This window comes from Myotis daubentonii, chromosome 8 (genome assembly GCF_963259705.1).
Source record: "Myotis daubentonii chromosome 8, mMyoDau2.1, whole genome shotgun sequence".
Classification (NCBI taxonomy): domain Eukaryota; kingdom Metazoa; phylum Chordata; class Mammalia; order Chiroptera; family Vespertilionidae; genus Myotis; species Myotis daubentonii.
This window is the reverse complement of record NC_081847.1, coordinates 22,767,838-22,790,827: the sequence shown is the minus strand read 5'-3', so window position 1 is coordinate 22,790,827 and position 22,990 is coordinate 22,767,838. Positions and strand designations below refer to the sequence as shown.

At 40.2% G+C, this 22,990-nt stretch overlaps 1 protein-coding gene across 12 annotated transcripts in view; it reads right to left on the bottom strand.

Moving 5' to 3' along the window:
• Positions 1–20,503, bottom strand: part of TASP1 (taspase 1) — a 254,206-nt gene extending 233,703 nt beyond the window's left edge. For 7 of the 12 annotated variants that reach the window (XR_009454031.1, XR_009454030.1, XM_059705533.1 and 4 more), the window contains exons 1-2: positions 20,350–20,502; positions 1,561–1,779 (exon numbers count right to left, since the gene is read on the bottom strand). Coding sequence is in view for 10 of the 12 variants with exons in the window: in XM_059705533.1 (XP_059561516.1) it covers positions 1,561–1,705 (145 nt within the window). In the remaining 2 variants the exon portion in view is untranslated. The other 5 variants (XM_059705535.1, XM_059705529.1, XM_059705534.1 and 2 more) reach the window with 2 other exon arrangements.
• Between the last annotated feature and the right edge of the window lie 2,487 nt (positions 20,504–22,990).

The following is a 22,990-nucleotide window of genomic DNA, read 5'->3' as shown; positions in this document are numbered from 1 at the left end:
TCTCTAAGCCTCCTGGGTCCTCGTGTGAGGCTGAAGATTGACACAAACTTAACCTATCTTTTCTCAACCATTTGAAAGAAAATGAAAATATATCTGCTTTTTTGTTAATTCTTCTGGATTAGATTCTATAAGACTTCCCAGAAGTCCACCAGTTTGACAAGAAGAAACAATTCCACTCCTCAATGCCAGGTCAAAGCTAACCTTGCTCTCATACTCCATGACTGAGCAAAGTTAAAAGGAGACCCAGCCATTCCTTCTTCTTTCTGGGAGGTCATAAACTTTAGAAACTGAATACAGGCAAGTAAGAAATGACTACAGGAAAAAAGCCTACTGAACAGACCTTGCAGAGGTGCACAGCTCTGTAACTCAAAACTCTTCAATGATAAGGGACCCAAGGGTTAAACTGCACAGTGTCTGTCTGTGTTGTCCTCTGAAGTAGAGATTATAAGCTGATATATTGCCAAACACACTAGATTAGGACTTAAGGACACATTTAAGGGTTTGTCAACCTGGCTTTAGCAGGAACTAGCCATGTGGCTGAAGCCACTCAATCTTTCTGGTTTTAAGATTCCTCACATATCATATTAAAAAGGCAAACTGGTTCTAACACTGTGTAAATGGACTCTAAGATGGCCATACTCAAATATGGGGGTCAAAAAAATTTTTTTCAACAGAATTATTTTTAAAACTACAAACCAGAGTATAAAAAATTACTTTGTCTGGTTTTAACACTACCTAAATATATCTATACTAGAGGCCCAGTGCACAAAATTCATGCACGGGTACAGTCCCTAGGCCTGGTCAACGATCAGGGCAGATCGAGGCCTTCCAGATGCCAGCCAGGGCCTTCCTTCCAGCTGCCGGCCTGGACCTCCCTTCCCCACCTGCCGGCCGGGGCCTTCCTTTGTTCCGTGCCGCCCCCTGGTGGTCAGCACACATCATAGTGAGCAATCAAACTCCCGGTCTCCCAGTCGAACTCCCATAGGGACAATTTGCATATTAGGCTCTAGATCAGCGGCTCTCAACCTGTGGGTTGCGACCCCTTTGGTGGTTGAATGACCCTTTCACAGGGGTCACCTAAGACCATCCTACATATCAGATATTTACATTACAATTCATAACAGTAGCAACATTACTGTTATGAAGTAGCAATGAAAATAATTTTATGGTTGGGTCACAACATGAGAAACTGTATTTAAAGGGCCAGAAGGTTGAGAACCACCGCGATAGACAGACGATAGATGGATGGATAGATGGATAGATAGATAGATAGATAGATAGATAGATAGATAGATAGATAGATAGACAGATAGATAGATAGATAGAAAAAGTAAATAATAGGGTAGGGGAGTAAAGAAGACATAAGAAGAGCTGTCATTTCAAGATCTTCCAAGTGAGTAATTAGGGGAGGCCCTCACTATATTGAAGTCAATCTCTTTTGTTCCAATTCCTTTCTGGTACTGTGCCTTCTCCTAAGGTAAAATTCAATTCTCAGTGTACTTAAAGGCAAGAAAAAATCAACATTATTTTCATCTTTTGACTCACTCACATAGAGCTTACCTGCATGTACCAACACAAAGCCCCCTCGCTTCTCTTTATGGGACTGCTTTGTTTCCAACTCTTTGGCTGTTATTTTAACAGCCGAAACCTGAGATGATCTGGAAGGCACGCCTTCTCCAGAACTCATCCCCTTCTCCATGGTCATTCTCCAAGTTTACCATCTTCTACTGGAAAAAAAGCATATTTCCATCCAAAAGTAATTGCAGGAGAGGAATTACCCTACAAGAAAACAGACAAAGAAGGTATACATCCCTTTGTACTAGCACCCACATAACTGATACAAATTAGTATAGAGATATCTTTCAAAAAAAACAACAAAGTTTAAAGTTATTTAACTCAGTAATTCAAAGACTATAAAAATACTAGAATTTAAATCTTTCTGTCCACTATATAAACAAAAGAACTGTTATAAATACACTTCATACCAAGTCCAAATATATTTTATCTTTCATTTTATCTACATTAAAGAAAACCTCGCCGAAACCAGTTTGGCTCAGTGGATAAAGCATCGGCCTGTGGACTGAGGGGTCTCAGGTTCGATTCCGGTCAAGGGCATGTACCTGGGTTGCGGGCACACCCCCAGTGGGAGATGTGCAGGAGGCGGCTGATCGATGTTTCTCTCCCATCGATGTTTCTAACTTTCTGTCTCTCTCCCTTCCTCTCTGTAAAAAATCAATAAAATATATTTTTTAAAAAAAAAGAAAAAGAAAACCTCAATATAACTTAAATACCACTTTCTACTGCCTGCAAACCAAATCCTAATAATCTGCGGAACATTTTAGAATCGCAGGCAATGCTGGCTACATCACCAAACTTGGATTGCTGCTTACTTTTTTTTCCAGCTTCATTGCGATATAATTGAATGTAATATTATGTAAGTTCAAGGTGTACAATGTGATGATTTGATACTCGTACATACTGCAAAATGATTATCACAATAAGGTTAGTTTACACATCTAGCACCTCAACATAATTACAAACTTTTGTGTGCTGTAAGAACATTTAAGATGTTTAGATTGCTGCTTTAAGAAATAAAGCAAAAAGAAATAAAGAAACATATATATTTACACTGTCTATGCAGAAGCTCTTAAGAAAAACCTAATGCTCCATAGCACAATGTAAAACAAAAATGCAAACAAAATTTTATGACTGAACCAAGAAATTCAAATAACACTTGTGCAAATACTTGTTAATTTTTATGAAAGCATTATTTCTGAGATTCTCAACAGATAAATAATGAAATATAAAATGAATTACAAGCAACTTATACCACAAAGTTTCTAATTTTTTTCTCAGAAGTTTCTAGCAATCTTGGCTTAACAATAAAAATGGCAGAACACATTTTATATTAAGGAAAAACTGAACATTTAAAAATCAACACAGATACATCTGAGAGGAAGGTGATTGAAACTACTTAAACCTAGAGTCACACTGTTAAGTAAAATCTGAACCTTATTTGAAAGTGAGAAATGAGAAGGGACAGAATTCATTTTTTCCAATATAAATAGTAATATAAACACTGAGTTAGATGACTGCTTAGAGCTGCTGCATACAGCCTGGATACATATAAGAAGGTAAGAAAGGGATTCACCCTGAATTACCAGCTGAAGACTTGCTGAGGAGAAGACTTTTAAACAAGGAAGTACGAAAACTACCTCAAGACTACACCTGTATATCAGCTCACACGTTGGGGTTGAGCCTCACAGTCAAGCAGCCTGACAGGAGATCCCACCCATGAATGGGACAAAAACAATCAAGACCCAATTACACCAGGAGGGCCCAAATAATCAACAAAAGGGTCTCTTGTAGAGCATATAGCTCAGAAGTTCAAGGAAACTGTATCAATGGGTCCCACACAACATTTACTACAAAAGGCCACCCCATGAAGACTGGGAGTCATAGCACCTATAGCTAATACATAGAAACAAACACAAAGAGACAACTGAAGTGGGGAGACATGAAATAACCTCCAAAGAAAAGAAGGAATCTTGAGAAAAAGACCTAAATGAGATGGAGGAAAGCAATTTACAGATATAGAGTTCAGAGGAAGGGTTATAAGGATGTTCAAGGAACTTAGTGAGAAATACAAGCAACTTAGTGGGAACTACATCAGCATGAAAAAAAACAAAACATATAAACCAAGAATAAGAACCAGTCAGGCCCGGGCCAGTGTGGCTAAGTAGTTGAGCGTCAACCTATGAATCAGGAGGTCACAGTTCAATTCCCAGTCAGGGCATAGGCCCGGGGTTACCGGCTCAATCCCCAAAAGGGGTTATACAGGAGGCAGCAATCAATGATTCTCTCTCATCGCTGATGTTTCCATCGCTCTCTCTCTCTTCCTTCCTCTTGAAATCAATAAAAATATGTTTTTTTAAAAAAGAACCAGTCAGAAATGAAGAATACTATATCTGACATCAAGAATACACTGGAGGGGAGAACCAAGATGGCGGCATAGGTTAACGCCGGAGTTTGCTGCTTTGAACAACTACTTCTAAAGTGAAACCAAAAAACGGAAGGGAAATCACCAAGAACAACAGGAACGCTGGCTGAGTGGAAGTCCGACAACTAGGAGGAAAGAGAAACGCACACGGACACTCAGAGGAGGCGCAGTGGTGAAGTCAAATTCTGAGGTGCGGAGTGCGAGGAGCGGGCTGGCGGCGGAGGGCGCGGTTGTTGTTTTCAATCGGGAGGGAGTCGCAGACTCTGAGCACCAGATCCAGGCGAGTCTTTAGGGACCCAGACTCAAACGGGAGAAGCGGGACTGTCTGGCTTTGGTCAGAGCGAGTGCAGCTTTCTCTCCCAGCTTTGCAGCGGGTGCTGGGACTCAGAGAGGCAGAGCCCCTGGGGACAGGACTGAGAGCCGCCATAACTGCTCTCTCCGGCCCACCCTGTTGATCCTGTGCGACCCGCCCCGCCCAAGCCCTGCACAGAGGCATTTGCCGGATAGCCTCAGGCAAAGGCTAGATTAGCACCTCCCTAGAGGACAGAAGTTCTCTCACTGCTGACACAGCTGATTCTCATAGCCACTTGGCCTGGAGGTCAAACCCTCCCTGGGATTAGCTACAACAATCAAGATTTAACTATAAGACTGCGAACAAAGACCACTAGGGGGTGCACCAAGGAAGCATAACAAAATGCGGAGACAAAGAAACAGGACAAAATTGTCAATGGAAGATATAGAGTTCAGAACCACACTTTTAAGGTCTCTCAAGAACTGTTTAGAAGCTGCCGATAAACTTAATGAGATCTACACGAAAACTAATAAGACCCTCGATCTTATATTGGGGAACCAACTAGAAATTAAGCATACACGGACTGAAATAACGAATATTATACAGACTCCCGACAGCAGACCAGAGGAGTGCAAGAATCAAGTCAATGATTTGAAATGCGAGGAAGCAAAAAACATCCAACCAGAAAAGCAAAATGAAAAAAGAATCCAAAAATGCGAGGATAGTGTAAGGAGCCTCTGGGACAGCTTCAAGCGTGCCAACATCAGAATTATAGGGGTGCCGGAAGATGAGAGAGAGCAAGATATTGAAAACCTATTTGAAGAAATAATGACAGAAAACTTCCCCCACCTGGTGAAAGAAATGGACTTACAGGTCCAAGAAGCGCGGAGAACCCCAAACAAAAGGAATCCAAAGAGGACCACACCAAGACACATCATAATTAAAATGCCAAGAGCAAAAGATAAAGAGAGAATCTTAAAAACAGCAAGAGAAAGTAACTCAGTTACCTACAAGGGAATACCCATACGACTGTCAGCTGATTTCTCATCAGAAACTTTGCAGGCCAGAAGGGAGTGGCAAGAAATATTCAAAGTGATGAATACCAAGAACCAACAGCCAAGATTACTTTATCCAGCAAAGCTATCATTCAGAATTGAAGGTCAGATAAAGAGCTTCACAGATAAGGAAAAGCTAAAGGAGTTCATCACCACCAAACCAGGATTATATGAAATGCTGAAAGGTATCCTTTAAGAAGAGGAAGAGGAAGAAAAAGGTAAAGATACAAATTATGAACAACAAATATGCATCTATCAACAAGTGAATCTAAGAATCAAGTGAATAAATAATCTGATGAACAGAATGAACTGTTGATTATAATAGAATCAGGGACATAGAAAGGGAATGGACTGACTATTTTTGGGGGGGAAAGGGGTGTGGGAGATGTGGGAAGAGACTGGACAAAAATCGTGCACCTATGGATGAGGACAGTGGGTGGGGAGTGAGGGCGGAGGGTGGGGCGGGAACTGGGAGGAGGGGAGTTATGGGGGGGAAAAAAAAGAGGAACAAATGTAATAATCTGAACAATAAAGATTTAATTAAAAAAAAAAAAAAGAAAAGAAAAGAATACACTGGAGCCCAGCCAGTGTGGCTCAGTGGTTGAGCATCAACCCATGAACCAAGAAGTCACCAGTTCAATTTCCAGCCAGGGCATATGTCCAGGTTGTGGGCTCAATCTCCAGTAGGGGGTGGGCAGGAGGCAGTGGATTGTTGATGTTTCTCTCTTATCAATATTTCTCTCTCTCCATCCCTCTCCCTTCCTGTCTCTCTAAAAATCAATAAAAGCATACTTTTAAAAAATGATACATTGGAAGGAATTAAAAGTCATAAAGCAGAGGATCAAATAAGCAGAAAAAAATCAACAAGGAACCAGCGACCTTAAATGACACACTAGATCAGAAAGTCCCAACCAAGATGAACACAAAATGCCACCCACCAAGACACATCATAAATGTTAATGACAAAGAGAGAATCTTAAGGGCAGCAAGACAGAAATGGATAGTTACCTACAAGGGAGCTCCCATAAGGCTGTCCGCTGATTTCTCAACAGAAACACTACGGGCCAGAAGGGAAGGCATGAAGTATTCAAAGCAATGAAAAGTAAGGATCTGAAACCAAGACTACTCTGTCCATCAAGGCTATCATTCAAAATTGAATGTGAAATAATGAGCTTCCCAGACCAAAAAAAAAAGGCTAAAGGAATTTACTACAACCAAATCAGCATTGCAAGAAATGCTAAAGCAACTGTTATAAGAAGAAGAAATAGAAAGAGAGAGGAACATAGGCATAAAGCATAAAAGTGGCAATAAATAAGTACCTATCAATAATAACCTTAAGCGTAAATGCATTAAATGCTCCAATCAAAAGGCATAGGGTAGCTGAATGGATGAGAAAACATGACCCAAATGGATGAGAAAACATGACCCAAATATATCCTGTTCACAAGAAATCTACCTCAGAACAAAAGGCTCACAAAGGAAAAAAGTAAAGGAATGGAAAATTTTTTTCCAAACAAATGGAAATGAAAAATAAAAGCTGGGTACCTGACAAAATAGACTTCAAAGGCTATAAAAGAGACAAAGGAGCTTACTACATGATAATGGTCTCAATCCAACAAGACTATATAGCCCTGGTAAACATATATGCACCCAATATAGGAGCACCTAAAGATACTTTTGTTAAAACTCCTGGAAGACTTGAAGGAAGAGATGGACAGCAAAACCGTCAGAGTAGGAGACTTAAACACTCCACTGACATCACTGGATAGAATTTCCAGACAAAAAATCAACAAGGAACCAGCGACCTTAAATGACACACTAGATCAGATGGATTTAATTGATATTTACAGAACATTTCATCCCAAGTTGCAGAATACACATTCTTCTCAAGTGCACATGGAACATTCTCAAAGATAGATTACATGTGAGGACACAAAATAAGTATTTACAAGTTCAAGACTGAAATCATACCAAGCATCTTCTCAGATTACAACGGCATGAAACTAGACATCAACTACAATAAAAAAAAAAACCCTCAAAAACATTAGGACACACGAAGATTAAATAGCAGGTTATTAAACAATGAAGAGGTAATGATGAAATCAAGGAAGAAATCAAAAATTTCCTGGAAACAAATGAAAATGAATACACAACAACCCCAAATCTATGGGATACAGCGAAAACAGTCCTGAGAGGAAAGTTCATAACATTACAGACCTACCTGAAGAAACAAGAAAAGTTCAAATAAACGGTAGAACCCTACAACTAAAAGAATTAGAAAGAGAACAAGAAAAGCTCAGAGTAAGTAGAAGAAAGGAAATAATAAAGATCAGAGTGGGAATAAATGATAGGGACTAAAATAACAATAACAATATAAAATATCAATGCAACCAAGAGCTGGTTCTTTGAAAAGATAAACAAGATTGATGAATCTTTAGCAAAACTTATCAAGAAACAAAGAGAGAGGACCCAAATAAATAAAATCAGAAATGAAAGAGGCAAAGTAAGAACTGACAACAGAAAAATATAAAGGATTGTAAGAAAATACTAAGAACATCTATATGCCAACAAACTGGACAACTTGGATGAAATGGACAAACTCATGGAAACATACAATCTTCTAAAAACCAATCAGGAGTAATCAGAAAATCTGAATAGGCCAATAACAACTAATGAAATGGAAGCAGTAATCAAAAAACTCCCAGCAAACAAAAGTCCTGGACCAAATGGATTCACGGGTGAGTTTTAGCAAACATTCAAAGAAAAACTAACACATATCCTCCTCAAACTATTCCAAAAAATTCAAGTGAAGGAAAGACTTGCAAGGTCTTTTTACAAGGCCTGCATTATCCTAATTCCAAAACCAGATTAAAACACAACAAAGAAGCCCTAACCAGTTTGGCTCAGTGGCTAGAGCATCAGCCTACGGACTCAAGGGTCCCAGGTTCGATTCCGGTCAAGGGCATGTACCTTGGTTGCAGACACATACCCAGTAGGGAGTGTGCAGGAGGCAGCTGATCGATGTTTCTCTCTCACTGATGTTTCTAACTCTCTATCCCTTTCCCTTCCTCTCTGTAAGAAATCAATAAAATATATTTTTTTAAAAAAATTTAAAAAAAAAAAACACAACAAAGAAAATTACAGGCCAATATCCCTGATGAATACAGATGCTAAAACACTCAACAAAATATTAGCAAATCAGATCTGGCAATACATTAGAAAGATCGTACACCATGCCCAGATGGGATTTACTCTGGGGATGCAAGGCTGGTATAATATTCCCAAATCGATAAATTTGATACATCACATAAATAAAATGAAAGATGGAAATCACATGATCATATCAATAGATGCAGAAGAAAGCATTTAACAAAATTCAGCACCCAATTTTTTTTTCATTCTCACGTAATGATTGTGAATATATTTTCCTTTTTTTTTTTAGAAATAGAGAGTGGAAGGGCATGGAGAGGGGAGAGAGGGAGAAAAACACCGATGTGAAACACATTGATTGGTTGCCTCCCCCAGACACCCTGACCTGGGGCAGGGGTCGAACCTGCAACCCAGGTACATGCCCTTGACCAGGAATTGAACCCAACACCCTTTGGTGCACAGGCCAGAGTTCTAACCACTGAGCCATGTGGGCCAGGGCTCCAGCACCCAATTTTTAATAAAAAATCTCAGCAAAGTGGAAATAGTGGGAACATATCTCACATAATAAAGGCCATATATGACAACCTGCAACCAACATCATACTCAATGGGCAAAAAATAAAAGTGTTTCCCTTAAGAATTGGAACAAGACAGGGTTGTCCACTTTCATCATCTGTATTCAACACAGTACTGGAAGTCCAAGCCACAGTGATCAGACAAGAACAAAAAATAAAAGGCATCCAAATTGGAAAGGAAGAAGTAAAATTCGCATTATTGGCAGGTGAAATAATATTATATATAGAAAACCCTAAAGATTGCACCAAAAAACTATTAGATTTAATAAATGAATTCGGCAAAGTAGCAAGATACAAAATTAACATCCAGAAATCATTGGCATTATTATACTACAATAATGCACTCTCAGAAAGAGAAACTAAAAAAAAAAAAAAACACCATTTACCGTCACAACAACAAAAAAAAGATACCTAGGAATAAAATTAAGCAAGGAGGTAAAAGACCTGAACTTGGAAAACTACACTACATTAAAATAAGAAATAAAAATACAAACAAGTGGAAGCATATACTGTGTTCATGGATTCAAAGAATTAACAACATTAAAATGTCCATACTACCCAAGGCAATCTATATTAAATGCAATCCCTATTAAATTAGATTCAACACAACCCCTATTAAAATACCATCAGCATATTTCACAGATCTAGAATATTCCAAAAATATACATGGAATAAGATAAGATCCTGAACAGACACAGCAATCTTGCAAAAGAAGAATAAAATCAGAGGGATCACAATCGAGGATATCAAACTAAACTACAAAGCTATTGTAATCAAAACAGCCTGGTAGTGGCATAAGAATAGGCATATAGTAGATCAATGGAACAGAATAGAGGTCCCAGAAAATGACCCACACCATTATGGTCAATTAATATTTGACAAGTGACACAAGAACATACAATGGAGTAAAGACAGTCTCTTCAATAAATGGTGTTGGGGAAACTGGACAGGTACATGCAAAAATATGAAACTAGACCACCAACCTACACCATACACAAAAAAATCAAAATGGATAAAAGACTTAAATGTAAGTTGCAAAACCATAAAAATTCTAGAAGAAAACATAGGCAGTTAAATCTCAGACATCTCACATAGCAGAATTTCCACAGAGACATCTCCTAGGACAAGAAAAACAAAGAAAAATAAACAAATGGGACCACATCAAACTAAAAAGCTGCTGCACAGCAAAAGAAACCAGCATTAAAATGAAAAGGGAACCCACTGTATGAGAGAACATATTAGCCAATGATACATCTCATAAGGAGTTAATTCCAAAATATATCAAGAACTCATACAACTCAACAAAAGGAGCATAAACAATCCAGTTAAAAAACAGGCGAAGGACCTGAATAGACACTTCTCCAAAGAGAACATACAGATTGCCAAGAGACATATGAAAAAAATGCTCAACATCACTAATCAACAGAGAGATAAAAATTAAAATGAGGTATCACCCCACACCTGCCAGAATGGCTACCATCAATAAATCAACAAACAAGTGCTGGTGAGGATGAGGAGAAAGGGAAACCCTAGTACACTGCTGGTGGGAATGCAGACTGGTGCAGCCACTGTGAAAAACAGTATGGAGTTTCCTCAAAAAATTAAAAATGGAACTGCTGTTTGATCCAGTTATCCCACTTCTTGTAATATAAAAGAATACATGCATCCCCATGTTCATAGCAGCGTTACTTACTCTAGCTGAGATCTGCAAACAGCCCAAGTGCCCATCTACCTATATAATAAAAGGGTAATATGGAAATTGAGCTTAACGGCGGGAATGACCGGGAATGACCGGTCGCTATGATGCGCACTGACCACCAGGGGGCAGATGCTCAACATAGGAGCTGCCCCCTGGTGGTCAGTGCGCTTCCACAGGGGGAGCCCCGCTCAGCCAGAATCCAGCTCATGGCTGGCCAGCACAGCGGCAGTGGCGGGAGCCTCTCCCACTTCCATGGCAACACTGAAGATGTCCAATTAAAGGCTTCGGCCCATTGCCCCCAGGGAGAGGGCCTAAGCTGTTAGTCAGACATCCCCCAAGGGCTCCTGGGCTGCCAGAGGGATGATTGACTGACAGCTTAGACCTGATCCCCCGGGGAGCAGGCCTAAGCCAGCAGATGGACATCCCCCGAGGGGTCCCGGACTGCAAGAGGGCACAGGCTGGGCTGAGGGACCCACACACCCCCACAACACATGCATGAATTTTTGTGCACTGGGTCTCTAGTCAGTAAATAAGTGGATAAAAAGCTATGGTACATTTACACCATGGAATACTATGTGGCTGTAAAAAAGAAGGATCTCTTACCCTCTGTGACAGCATGGATGAACGTGGAATTGTTATGCTAAGTGAAATAAGCAAGTAAGGGTGAGACAAATATCACATGACTTCACTTATATGTGGAATCTAATGAACAAAATAAACTGACAAACAAAATAGGTCCAGAGACCTGGCTGCATGGAACAGACCCGGCAGATCTCAGAGGGAAGGGGGTAGGAGTGAGGTTAGGGAGAGATTAACCAACGAACTTATATGCATATATGCATAGCCCATGAACACAGACAATAGTGTGATGAAGGCCTGGTGTGGGGTGGGGCCTGGCTAGAGGGGGTCAAAGTAAAGAAAATGGGGGACATCTGGAATACTGTCAACAATATAAATTTTTTTAAAAAGTGATTTTGTTGCTTAGCCCAAAAAAGCAGTGTATGCAAAGTGTAGTCTGTATACTAGGGTTTGTTACCAGTCTGAAATAAATTATTTTATTAATATATTAATTGCTTTATATGTACATTTTCAATATATAATGTACAGCTTCGAATTTCTTTTCTATTTCCTCATGATTTTTATACTTATATTTTTGATACAATTTTATCTACTAAATCTAATAAAAACTTGAGCTTTTATTTATATCTTTCATTCACATTTCCATATTTCAGTTTTGTTTGGGTTTTGCTTTTTGGTTTTGTATTTTATAAAAGAAATGGTCACAAATGAACTGAACATTTTTTAACCTGGTCCTTTACACCAGAGATAGCCTGAGAAGCACTGCAACATTGTATTTTAACTTGCTTTAATTCTTCGTTAAAGAGTCCATTTAAATTTTATTACATGACATTTTATTTAAAGGACAAATGGTATATGCTGTTATATTAAAATGTTTACATATATTCATAAACACAGAGAACATTTTTATTTTACAAAAGAGTGCTGAGCTGATTAAATAAACAGTGAATTTAAATGCCTGTTTTTGTTTTTGCTTTGTGGTGGTGCCTGTCTTTCTAAGGATGGATTTTCTTTCAAAGACTTCACAAAGATCTGCCTCAATTATCTTTACTGACTCTGGTTATTTCTCTGAGATAGGTTTCTATTTATTCATGTGTCAGTTGAATTTAAATGATCATGGTTCATCTGCCAGCCTATACAGGCCATCAAGTCTGACCTAGCCATGAAATGAGCTTGGGCCAACTAGTCTCCACAAAAACAGGTTGAGTAAAAACCCAGGCTTTGGAAAACTAAAAGCTTCAGTTCAAACACAAACACATCCAAGTAGTATGGGTTATTAATCTTCAAGCTACTCTGTCATCAGATGCATTTTTTCATAAATAAAAAAATAGAACATCAACATTTTATAATGAGTAAAGTTTGCAGTAATAGGCTTTTTAACATACATCTATGAAAGATTTTAAAACATTGCTTCTCAAGCTTGTCTGAAAAAATTAAAATGTAGAAGATGAATTAATGTTATTTCCTGAGCAACCTACCATCCCTCAGAGACTCTCTGAAATATATTTATTTTGCAAACCATGTCATCTCAATAAACTCCTCCAAAAATGCTGGCCTCAAAGTTCCGCTGGACTGGGAAAAGAACTCAAGGATACAGGCTATCCAGCACACAATTCTGGCCTTCAGCTCACAATGGTTACTGGAATGTTTTTAATTCAATTAGAAATGAAGCAACTTCTACTCCACCATCAGTTTTTGTTTAACTCAAAACCCATTAAAGGTCTGACCTACCTAATAAATAAAGAGTTCCAACGAATGACTAAAAAAAGACAAAAAAGGGGCTAATGGGCAACTGCCAATTAACAGAAAAACTACACAACAGTTTAAACTAGCCGTGGGCAAAATACAGCCCAAAGGCAGGATCCGGTCCGTTTGAAATGAATAAAACTAAAAAAAAAAAAAAAAAAGACCGTACCCTTTTATGTAATGATGTTTACTTTGAATTTATATTAGTTCACACAAACACTCCATCCATGCTTTTGTTCCGGCCCTCCGGTCCAGTTTAAGAACCCATTGTGGCCCTCTAGTCAAAAAGTTTGCCCACCCCTGGTTTAAACAGATCAAAAGATGCTAAAACTCTCTCAAAAGAAAGATGCATAATAAAACTACACTGAAATGCTGGCAGCGGGCGGCAATGGAGGCACTGCCAGCCCCAATGGGCCCTGATGAGAGCGGGATTGCAGCAGAATGGTGGAGCAGGTGAGTGGGCGGCACCAGGACAAGGCGGCTGTGAGTGGGGGCCCGATCACCCTGCCAATCGCCCGCAGACAGCAACCAGCAGCGGCAGCGGCGGGGGGCGGGGCCACCACCCAGCTCCCAGGCAGGGGACCCAGCCCAGATCAATCACCCCACAGGCGGAATGGTGGAGCAGGTGAGGGGGCAGCGCCAGACCAAGGCGGGGTGCCAGGCAGGGCTGTGGAGCTGCAGGGCTGCGAGGCTGGGGGCCCGAGCTGGGACCCGATCTCTGTAGGCCACCCCAAGGGACCCCATTCATGCACGAATTCGTGCACCAGGCCTCTAGTAAAATAATACAACTTGCCCTAGCCAGTTTGGCTTAGTGAATACAGCATCGGCCTGCCGACTAAAGAGTCCCAGGTTCTATTTCAGTCAAGGGCACATGCCCAGATTGTGGGCTCGATCCCCAGTGGGGAGCATGCAGGAGGAGGCTGATCACTGATTCTCATCATTGATGTTTTTATCTCTCTCTCCCTCTCCCTTCCTCTCTGAAATCAATAAAAAAAAAAATTAAGAAGAAATTAATAAATAAAATAAAATAATACAACTCAACAAGGACAATTTGGCAAAATTGAACAAAATTACAAATGTATACTGAGAGACTATCTATAATAGGAAAGACATAAACCAACAACATGTCTCAGTGGAAGTGGTTAAAAATAAAAGTAGCCACTGAAAAAAATGAGAATGTTCTTAACCCGTTGAATGCCAACCAATATCCTAGGAACTATGCTAAAATTGCCAAGTCATTTTTGCTGATTTTACAACAGTTTAGGAAAAAAATTATGAATCGTAAGTAAATGAAGTTACATATTCAAAAACTTAAGGAAACCTTTGACATATATCTTTGACATATATCGTAGTACCTGTAAAAAATTAGGCAGATAAATGCCAGTGGTCAATTTTAGAACTACAAACATTCAGCATCATAAGTAATCTGCACTTAGGTGACATCTGTCAATAAAGAATGAACTACTAGCATCTAATAGTGACACTGCAGGAGGAGCGCAATAGCGCTCCCGGCACTTTTGGCGAAAGACAGGAGGAGCGCGATCGCGCTCCCCAGCACTCTAGGGGTTAATATATAAATATGGAATGACAGATCTTGAAGATATTTTGGTAAGTAAAAAAAACAAAACCTAGTACAGAATTATATGCCATACCATACTCTGAGGAAGGGGAGAAAAAATAATATGGCTCAATATGTATGTGTGTGTGTGTTTGTGTGTGTGTGTGTATGTACATATGTATATATATATATATATATATATATATATATATATATATATATAATCTGAAAGAATATACCAAAAAATAGTATAATAGTATTTACCCGTAGATTTGGATGACTGATCGACAGAGGTAATACAAAAATGCTACTGTTCATCATTTTGTACCTTTCAATTTTAAACAATCTGAATATATTAAAGAAAATTCTTTTATTTATTTATAGGAATACAAGGTAACTAAGTCCAAGTTCAAAAATAGGACGAGCCTATGAGATACCATTAAAAACTGCAGTAAGAGGGAAAACTCCTCAACATTTTTCCTACATAGGGAACAAAAAGATAAAAACATGGCCAATCAACAATACTACTGGCCCAATAGGTCTTTTTTGGTTTTGTTTCTCTGGATCTTAAACTTTTGGGGCCCGTACAAACTACAATGTTATAGGTAATTCAAATTAAAAATAAATCACAGTATTTGGTCTCTACAGTTAAGACTAAAGAGTAAATATTAAATCATGACTATATATTAACATCAAATATCCCTGTGATGTTTTTATCATATTTGTAGTCATTATTAACAAATCACTATTTAAAATTGATGAAGCATACATCAATATAGTCACAAGAAAAATATCTAACAATTCCGCAAACTTTTTAGGTAACAACCCATCACAAAAGGTTTCTACTGTAAGGAGATACATAAACATGTTACAGTTTCATAGAACAAAAAGACAAACAAACAATTTTATAGACCCATTTTTATCATGCCTTTATTTCTGAATATGTCTGAATATAGACATTTTGCAACTTCCTACCAAGGATATTAAGTTTAGTTTTATTATTTCTAAAAAACACTGGTAACTTGCCCATTCTCTGCAACAGTTGCTTGAAAAGTTAAACATAAAGTTAGCGTATGACCCAGCAATTCTACTCCTAGGTATAGACCCAAGAGAACTGAAAAGATATCCACACAAAATCTTGTACATGGATATTTAGAGCAGAATTGTTCATAAAAAGCAAAAAGTGAAAACAACTCAAATGCCGTGAACTGGTCATAATTAAAAATGATATATTCATACAATGGAACATTATTCAGCCATTAAAAGGAATTAAGTGTTGATACATACTATGGCATTATGAACTTTGAAAACAATTTAAAACATCAGACACAAAAGGCCACATGTTGCATGTTTTCATTTACATGAAATGTCTACCATAGGCAAATATAAAGAGACAGTAAGTAGATTAGTGGTTGCCTGGAACTGGAAGGATGGAGTGGATTAGGGAAGCACTGCTAACAGGGGCAGTTTCCCTTGGGGGCAATAAAGTGTTCCAAAATTGATTGTGGCAGTGGCTGCACAATTCTAAATATTCTAAAAACCACTGAATTATACACTCTAAGTGGGTAAATTAAATGATAAGTAAATTCTATCTTAATAAAGCTGTTTGGGAATAAAGAAAAATTTCTTGCTTCCCATAAATTATTTCCTTATCCATAAGATGTATATTTTCCAAATTACCAAACCTCATAGCCTTTTTTTTTTTTTTAATCCTCTGCTTGTAACCTCTGATTCTCTAGATACCCTGCTCTCCTTGGCAAGCACCCCCACCTACTGTGCTAGCTAGCTCTTCAAGGCCCCCTGACACCTCCCAACTTTGTCCTCTCACATAACTGGCAGATGGGCCTATTTTCAAATGTCTCCTTCAGCAATTTTATCCACCACCAACCTTTCAAACTATTCTCTTAGTAAAACAGATTCCTAACTCTTTATCTTCTGTCTCTTTAGCTCTAGCCACAAGTCTGGATAGTTCAACCTGGATCATCCTCACTCTTAGCCCGCCCTAAACAGGATCTCTCCCCAGAAATCTAGATCTTTCCACATTACTCCTTACTTTTCTTAATAGCACCACCCTTTTCTAACTCAACTTGAAGTCATCTTCAACTGCACCCAGGTTCCAAATCCTACTGATTTCTCCCTCAAGCATTTAACTTTCCTTACTGCCTTGACCCCTTGTTCAGCTCACATACCTCTTATCATAAATGTTACAAAAAGCATTTTAGCTTTTCTCAAGTCCAGGCTATCATAAAACATCCATCCACAAAAAGCTGCCAAAATAAATCTCATAAAGAACAGTTCCAATAAAAACATATAGCATGCCAAAAGACATGAGCAGACAATACCTAAAAGAGGAAATATAAACTGGATCCCAATATTAAGGAAAGAATGGTCAAAGAAAGACAAACAAAAATAAAGTATTTCTAACTAGCACTGTAACTGCCACCATAAACTGATGTAACCATTTTTAAAAAGCATTTGTTAGTATCAAAAACCTTAAAATGTATGATTTGTATATACTATCTTTCCAGAGATACTCTATGCTTAAACTAAACATGCACAAAGTAACAGTACCATGGATACCTCTAAGGAGAACTGGGAGGTTGAGGGGAAAGGATAAAAGGGAAAGTTGATTTTTTTCCTAATAACCTTTTGTATTTGAACTTTTTTTTAACTAGGTACTCTACTACAAAGAGAATATGTAATTAGCCATCTCTGAGACCACGATGAATGTAATTAACCTGATTATCAAGGCCAGGAGAGAAACTCAGAATAAAACATTGTTTTTGCTCCAGGGACATTCATGGCATTGATTTAAGGTCTAAATTTTTACCCCATTTCTCTCAAAGATTGTTTTATTTTCCTACTGCATGTGATGACACTGTTTTTTTCCCTTTAACCCATTTAGAAAACTACCACATGTTCTATTTGCCCCTCATGTTGAAGTTTTTGCTCTAGATTTACTTAGTGACTTTTAGAAGCAGTTGAAAGAGGAAATTGTGAAATCCATCTTACAGAAAAAAGCTTTTACAGAAATCCAGCCCTGAAGCTATAGCAGAATAAAGAAACATTTTGTTGCTCTTACCATCATGATGACACTGAAGGTTTAATGCCCCATTAAGTAAGCTCCAAAGCCTACTTATTTCATCTTTGACCCAGTAATTCCACTTCTGAGAACACTTTCTACCAAAATAACTTCAAATACAGAAAATGTTTTATGCCTTTAATGTTGTGTTTAACACAGGATAATTAAAAGAGAAAGAGAGAGAGAGAGAGAGAGAGAGAGAGAGAGAGAGAGTTAGAGTTAGAGTTAAATGCCCAGCAGAGAAATGCCTAAAATAAGAATAACCTATATATTATGGTCAGTTGGTTTTTGACAAGGGTGCCAGGGCCATTCAATGGGGAAAGGACAGAGTATCCAATAAATAGTGCTGGGACAATTAGATAGCTACATGCAAAAGGATGAATTTGCATGCCTACCTCACACCATATATATACCTTAACTCTACATATATCAAGACCTAAATGCAAGAGGTAAAACTATAAAACTCTTAGGTGAGAAAAGAGGTAAGTCTTCATGACCTTAAATTTGGCAATGGTTTCAGATATGACACCAAAAGCACAAGCAACCAAAAAACTATAAAGTGAACTTCACCAAAATTTTAAACTTTTGTACTTCAAGGACACCATTCAAGAAAGTGAAAAGAAACTCAAAAAAAATGGAGAAAATGGGGGGGGGGGGGGGGAAGTATTACAAATTGTGTATGTGATAAGGGACTTACCTGGACTATGTAAAGAACTCATAAAACTTTAAAATAAGTTTTTTAAAATTTCATTTTAAAAAGGGAAAAGTAATTAAACTGACATTTCTCCAAAGATTTGCAAAAGGCCAAGAAGGGAAAAGATGCTCAACATTTTCAGCCATCCAGAAAATGCAAATCAAAACCACAATGACATACCATTTCACAACCAATGGCAGCAATCAAAAAGACAGGTAAGTATTAACAAGGATATAGAGAAATCTGAACCCTCATATCCTGCTGGTGCAGGTCACTTTGGAAAACATATGGCAGTTCCTCAAAAAGAATTACTGTATGACCCAGAAATTGTTTCTAGGTATACACCCAAGGGAACTGAAAACATTCGTCCACACAAAAGCTTGTGTATGGATGTTTATAAAGCAAAAGTATTCATAATAGTCAAAAAGTGGAAACAGCCCATATGTCCATCAACAAAATGCGGCATATTCATATCATGGAATATTATTCAGCCATAAAAAGGAATGTAGTAATAATACATAGCACATGGATTAACCTTGAAAACATTAAGCTAAGTGAAAGAAGCCAGACACAAAAGGACACATAGTATATGGTTCCATTTACATGAAATGTCCAGAATAGAAAAATCCACAGACACAAAAAGTAGACTAATGGATGCCAGGGACTGAAGAAGCAAGAGGAGTGTCTATAATAGGTACAAAGTTTCTTTTGAAGGCAATAAAAATGTTCTGGAATTAGATAGTGGTGATGGGTGCTTGAAAAATCAAATTTACAATTTAAAAGAATGGATATTATGGTATGTGAACTGTATCTCAGAAAAAAACACATCTATCCATATCATGGATGCAATGTACAAAAATTAGGCTTTCTAGTTACAAAGTCCTCCCTCGGAATCAATCTAGGTGGAGATTAATTGCACCCTGGATACCAAAATCCAAGGATGCTAAATCCTTTACAATGTAGCTTCCCCCTGCCCCCCAAATATTTTTGATCTGTGGTTGGTTGAATCTGCATGGATGCGTGGATACATAGGGCCAACAGTAATCCTATTTTATATGCATACACTATGATCATAAGTAGATTAAGAATATGCTATGGAAATTACAAAGAATGATTTTTTTAAAAAAAGCTGGGTTGGTGGAACCATAGGTGATCTCTTAAAATAGTTCTGCATCTCCCAGATTTTCTTTAATAAGCATGCACAGTTTCTTAGAAGTGGAGGGGAAAAGCTTTATTTAAACCCAGCAACAACAACAACAACAACAAAGGAAACTATTAAACTCCTGAGCGTGTAAAAATTCCTTAGCTGACTATTGAAGGATTTCGGTCACATGGTCCCCAAAATACCTTTCACTCCCTCCCCTACAGAGGCCAGTCCAGTTGCACTCCCTCCTTCGGGAAACAGGATGCCCTCTCCTTCCAGGGCACCTCCAGCTCCAGCTCTCCACCCTCCTCTCCAAAAGCCGCTCCTCCTTCTTCTCGGTCCTCTTCCTCCGACTGAGCAGGAACCGCTAACGTCCTGCGGACCCCACCGGGCCTCGATTACACGCGGGGGGACAGCGCGCACCCCCGGGTCTCCCGCGAGCCTCAGACTTGGAGAAACCCACAGCCGAAGACTGCCGAGTGGGCGGAGGACAGCGAGGACTCCCCCCCGACACACACGCCCTTCCCCGGCGACGGAATGCGGCCGCCACGCTGGAGCCACGGCTGGGAAGGGGGGCCGGCGCGGGCCCCACGCGCGACCGCGGGAACGAGGAGCGTCCCGGGTCCCTCCGTCAGCCCCGCCCAGGCCAGGGGCATCCTGCGCACCGCCCCCTCCCGGCCCTGGACGGGAGGGTCCCGGCGAGCGCACGGGCCGGGGGCGAGGAAACGGCGCGGCAGCGGCGGCCGCGCGGACAGCGTGACAAGAAGGACACTCACCCGCATCAGCCCCGAGCCCTCACAGCACCGGAAGTAGTCACCAGCCCGTTGCCACGGTGAGGAAGCGGGGCTGGAGTCCAGCCCTCCCATTGGCGCGGAGGGTGATCACGTGGCCGGAAGCAAACGCTCCCGCGCGGCGCTAACTCCACCCTCTGCTCCAGAGCCTTGCACCTGGCCAGCGAGGTGCCCGCGGGGACCACACCTGGGGCCTCCTTCTGTCCTGAATGGCGCCATTGCCTGTATCTCTTCAACCCACCCCTTAATGAGCCGGCAGGATGTGACTGCATCCGATCTGAGTGGTTGGATGACTAGCGATGCGCGAGGAAACTAAAGTAGCCACAATTTAGAGACCTGTCCCTTAAGAGCTTAATTTTATTAAATTCTTGCAATATACAGTAGGGGAAACTGGGGTTCTTCCTGGGTTGCATGTGGGGGGTGGGGACCAGCCTTGCCCTGGAGAGAATGGAAGTGTGGGTGGCCTTTCTTTGACCATCTAAGTAACAATGTAATCCCCCAAAAAAAACAATGTAATCCCTTTAATGTTGCCTTGTAACCATTAACAAGAATCCTGTATAACCGCTTGTAAACCAGCCTTGGAAAGCAGATTGAAAGGATAAGGCAGTTCTCCAGGTATGGTCCCCAGACCAGCAACTTCAGCATATCCTGGGCTCAAATTCTGAAGCCTCTCTTCAGACTTACTAAATCAGAAACTTTGGGTATGACGCAATATGCTAAGGATATGCTAAGGCTGCTCTACTGTTGTGTTGTTTTATTTTGTTGTTGTTGCTAGTAATCCTTGCCCGAGTAGTTTTTTCCATTGATTTTAGATAGAGGGGAAGGAAGGGGAAGAGAGAAACATTGATGTGAGAGAGACACCTGGATCAGTTGGCTCCCACATGCTCCAGACCCGGGCTAGGGGATTGAACCTGCAACCCAGATACCTGCCCTTGACTTGGAATCCAACCCTCAACCCTTCAGTGCATGGGCTGACATTCTACCCATTGAGCCACCCCAACAATCTGTTTTAATAAGCCCTGTATGTGGTTCTGGTGCTTCTAAAATTTGAGAACCACAGAACTCGAGGGACTTTCTCTGTAGCCTACTTGTAGAGGTGGGATCGGAAGGCTGATGGAAGGAACTCCTCAGAAGAGAGAGGAGCAACCAAGAATTTGTGCCTCCAGCAACCAAGAAAAAAGTCAGAAAGGCAGTTTTAGACAAGTATGGGAATGAGACCCTAGAACTGATTCCCATTCTGGTATTCCTAGATTAAAATGTGTGTAAATTATATGGGAAAAATTTCTCAACTGCTAGTAATCTCAAATTCATTTTAATAACTTTTGTATTATCCAATGTATTTTTCTGCTAATATTCTTCCCTATGGTCAAAAGTAAAAGGGTAGAAAACAATATGGAGTTTCCTCAAAAAATTAAAAATGGACCTATCATAATTCAGCAATTCCACTTCTGGGTGTATACCCAAGAAAATGAAAACAGGATTTTGATGAGATGTATGCACTCCCATGTTTATCACAGCATTATTCACAATAACCAAGATATAGAAACTACCCAAATCCTCATCACTAGATGAATAGATTTTTTTTAAAGATGTGGTATATACACAATGGAATATTATTCAGCCTTGAGAAAGGAGAATTTCCTTCCATTTGTGACAACATGGATGGACCTTAAGCGCATTATGCTAAGCGAGATAAGTCAGACAGGGAAAGACAGAACTGTATGATATCACTTCTATCCTATACTAGAGGCCCGGTGCATGAAATTTCGTGCACTGGGGGGGGGGGGGGGGGGAGAGGTTCCCTCAGCCCGGCCTGCACCCTCTCACAGTCTGGGACCCCTCAGGGGATATCCTCCTGCCAGCTTAGGCCCGCAGCCAGTCATCCCTCTCACAGTCCCGGACCCCTCACTCCTTACCACCCGCCTGCAGCAGAGGTGGGAGAGGCTCCAGCCACTGCTGCTGTGCTTGCCAGCCATGAGCCCAGCTTCTGGCTGAGCGGTGCTCCCCCTGTGGGAGTGTACTGACCACCAGGGGGCAGCTCCTGCATTGAGCATCTGCCCCCTGGTGGTCAGTGTGTGTCATAGCGACCGGTTGTTCCATCTTTTGGTCAATTTGCATATTAGGGTTTTATTATATAAGATAATAAAAGCCTAATATGCTAAGTGTCTAGTTGTCTGGTCAGCTGTTCAACCAAACAAAGTGTAATATGCTAATGATATGCTAAGGCCACTCAACTGCTCTCTATGACGTGCACTGACCACCAGGGGGTAGACGCTTCAACCAGTAGGTTAGCTTGCTGGGATCTGGCTGATCGGGAATGAGCGAGACAGGCTGGACACACCCTGGAGCCCTCCCTCAGTCCCTCCCCGGCTGGCCAACCACCTGCGTTCCTCCCCAGCCCCAATCATGCACCAGTGGGACCCCTCAGCCTGGCCTGTGCCCTCTCGCAATCTGGGACCCCTCGGGGGATGTCAAAGAACCGGTTTTGGCCCTATCCCGCAGGCCAGGCCAAGGGACCCCACTGGTGCATGAAAATAGAAAGTTAAATCTGAAAGAAAAAAACAAACAAACAAAAAAAAAAAACAGTAAAATGGTGGTTGCCAGGGGATAAGAGAGATAAAATTAA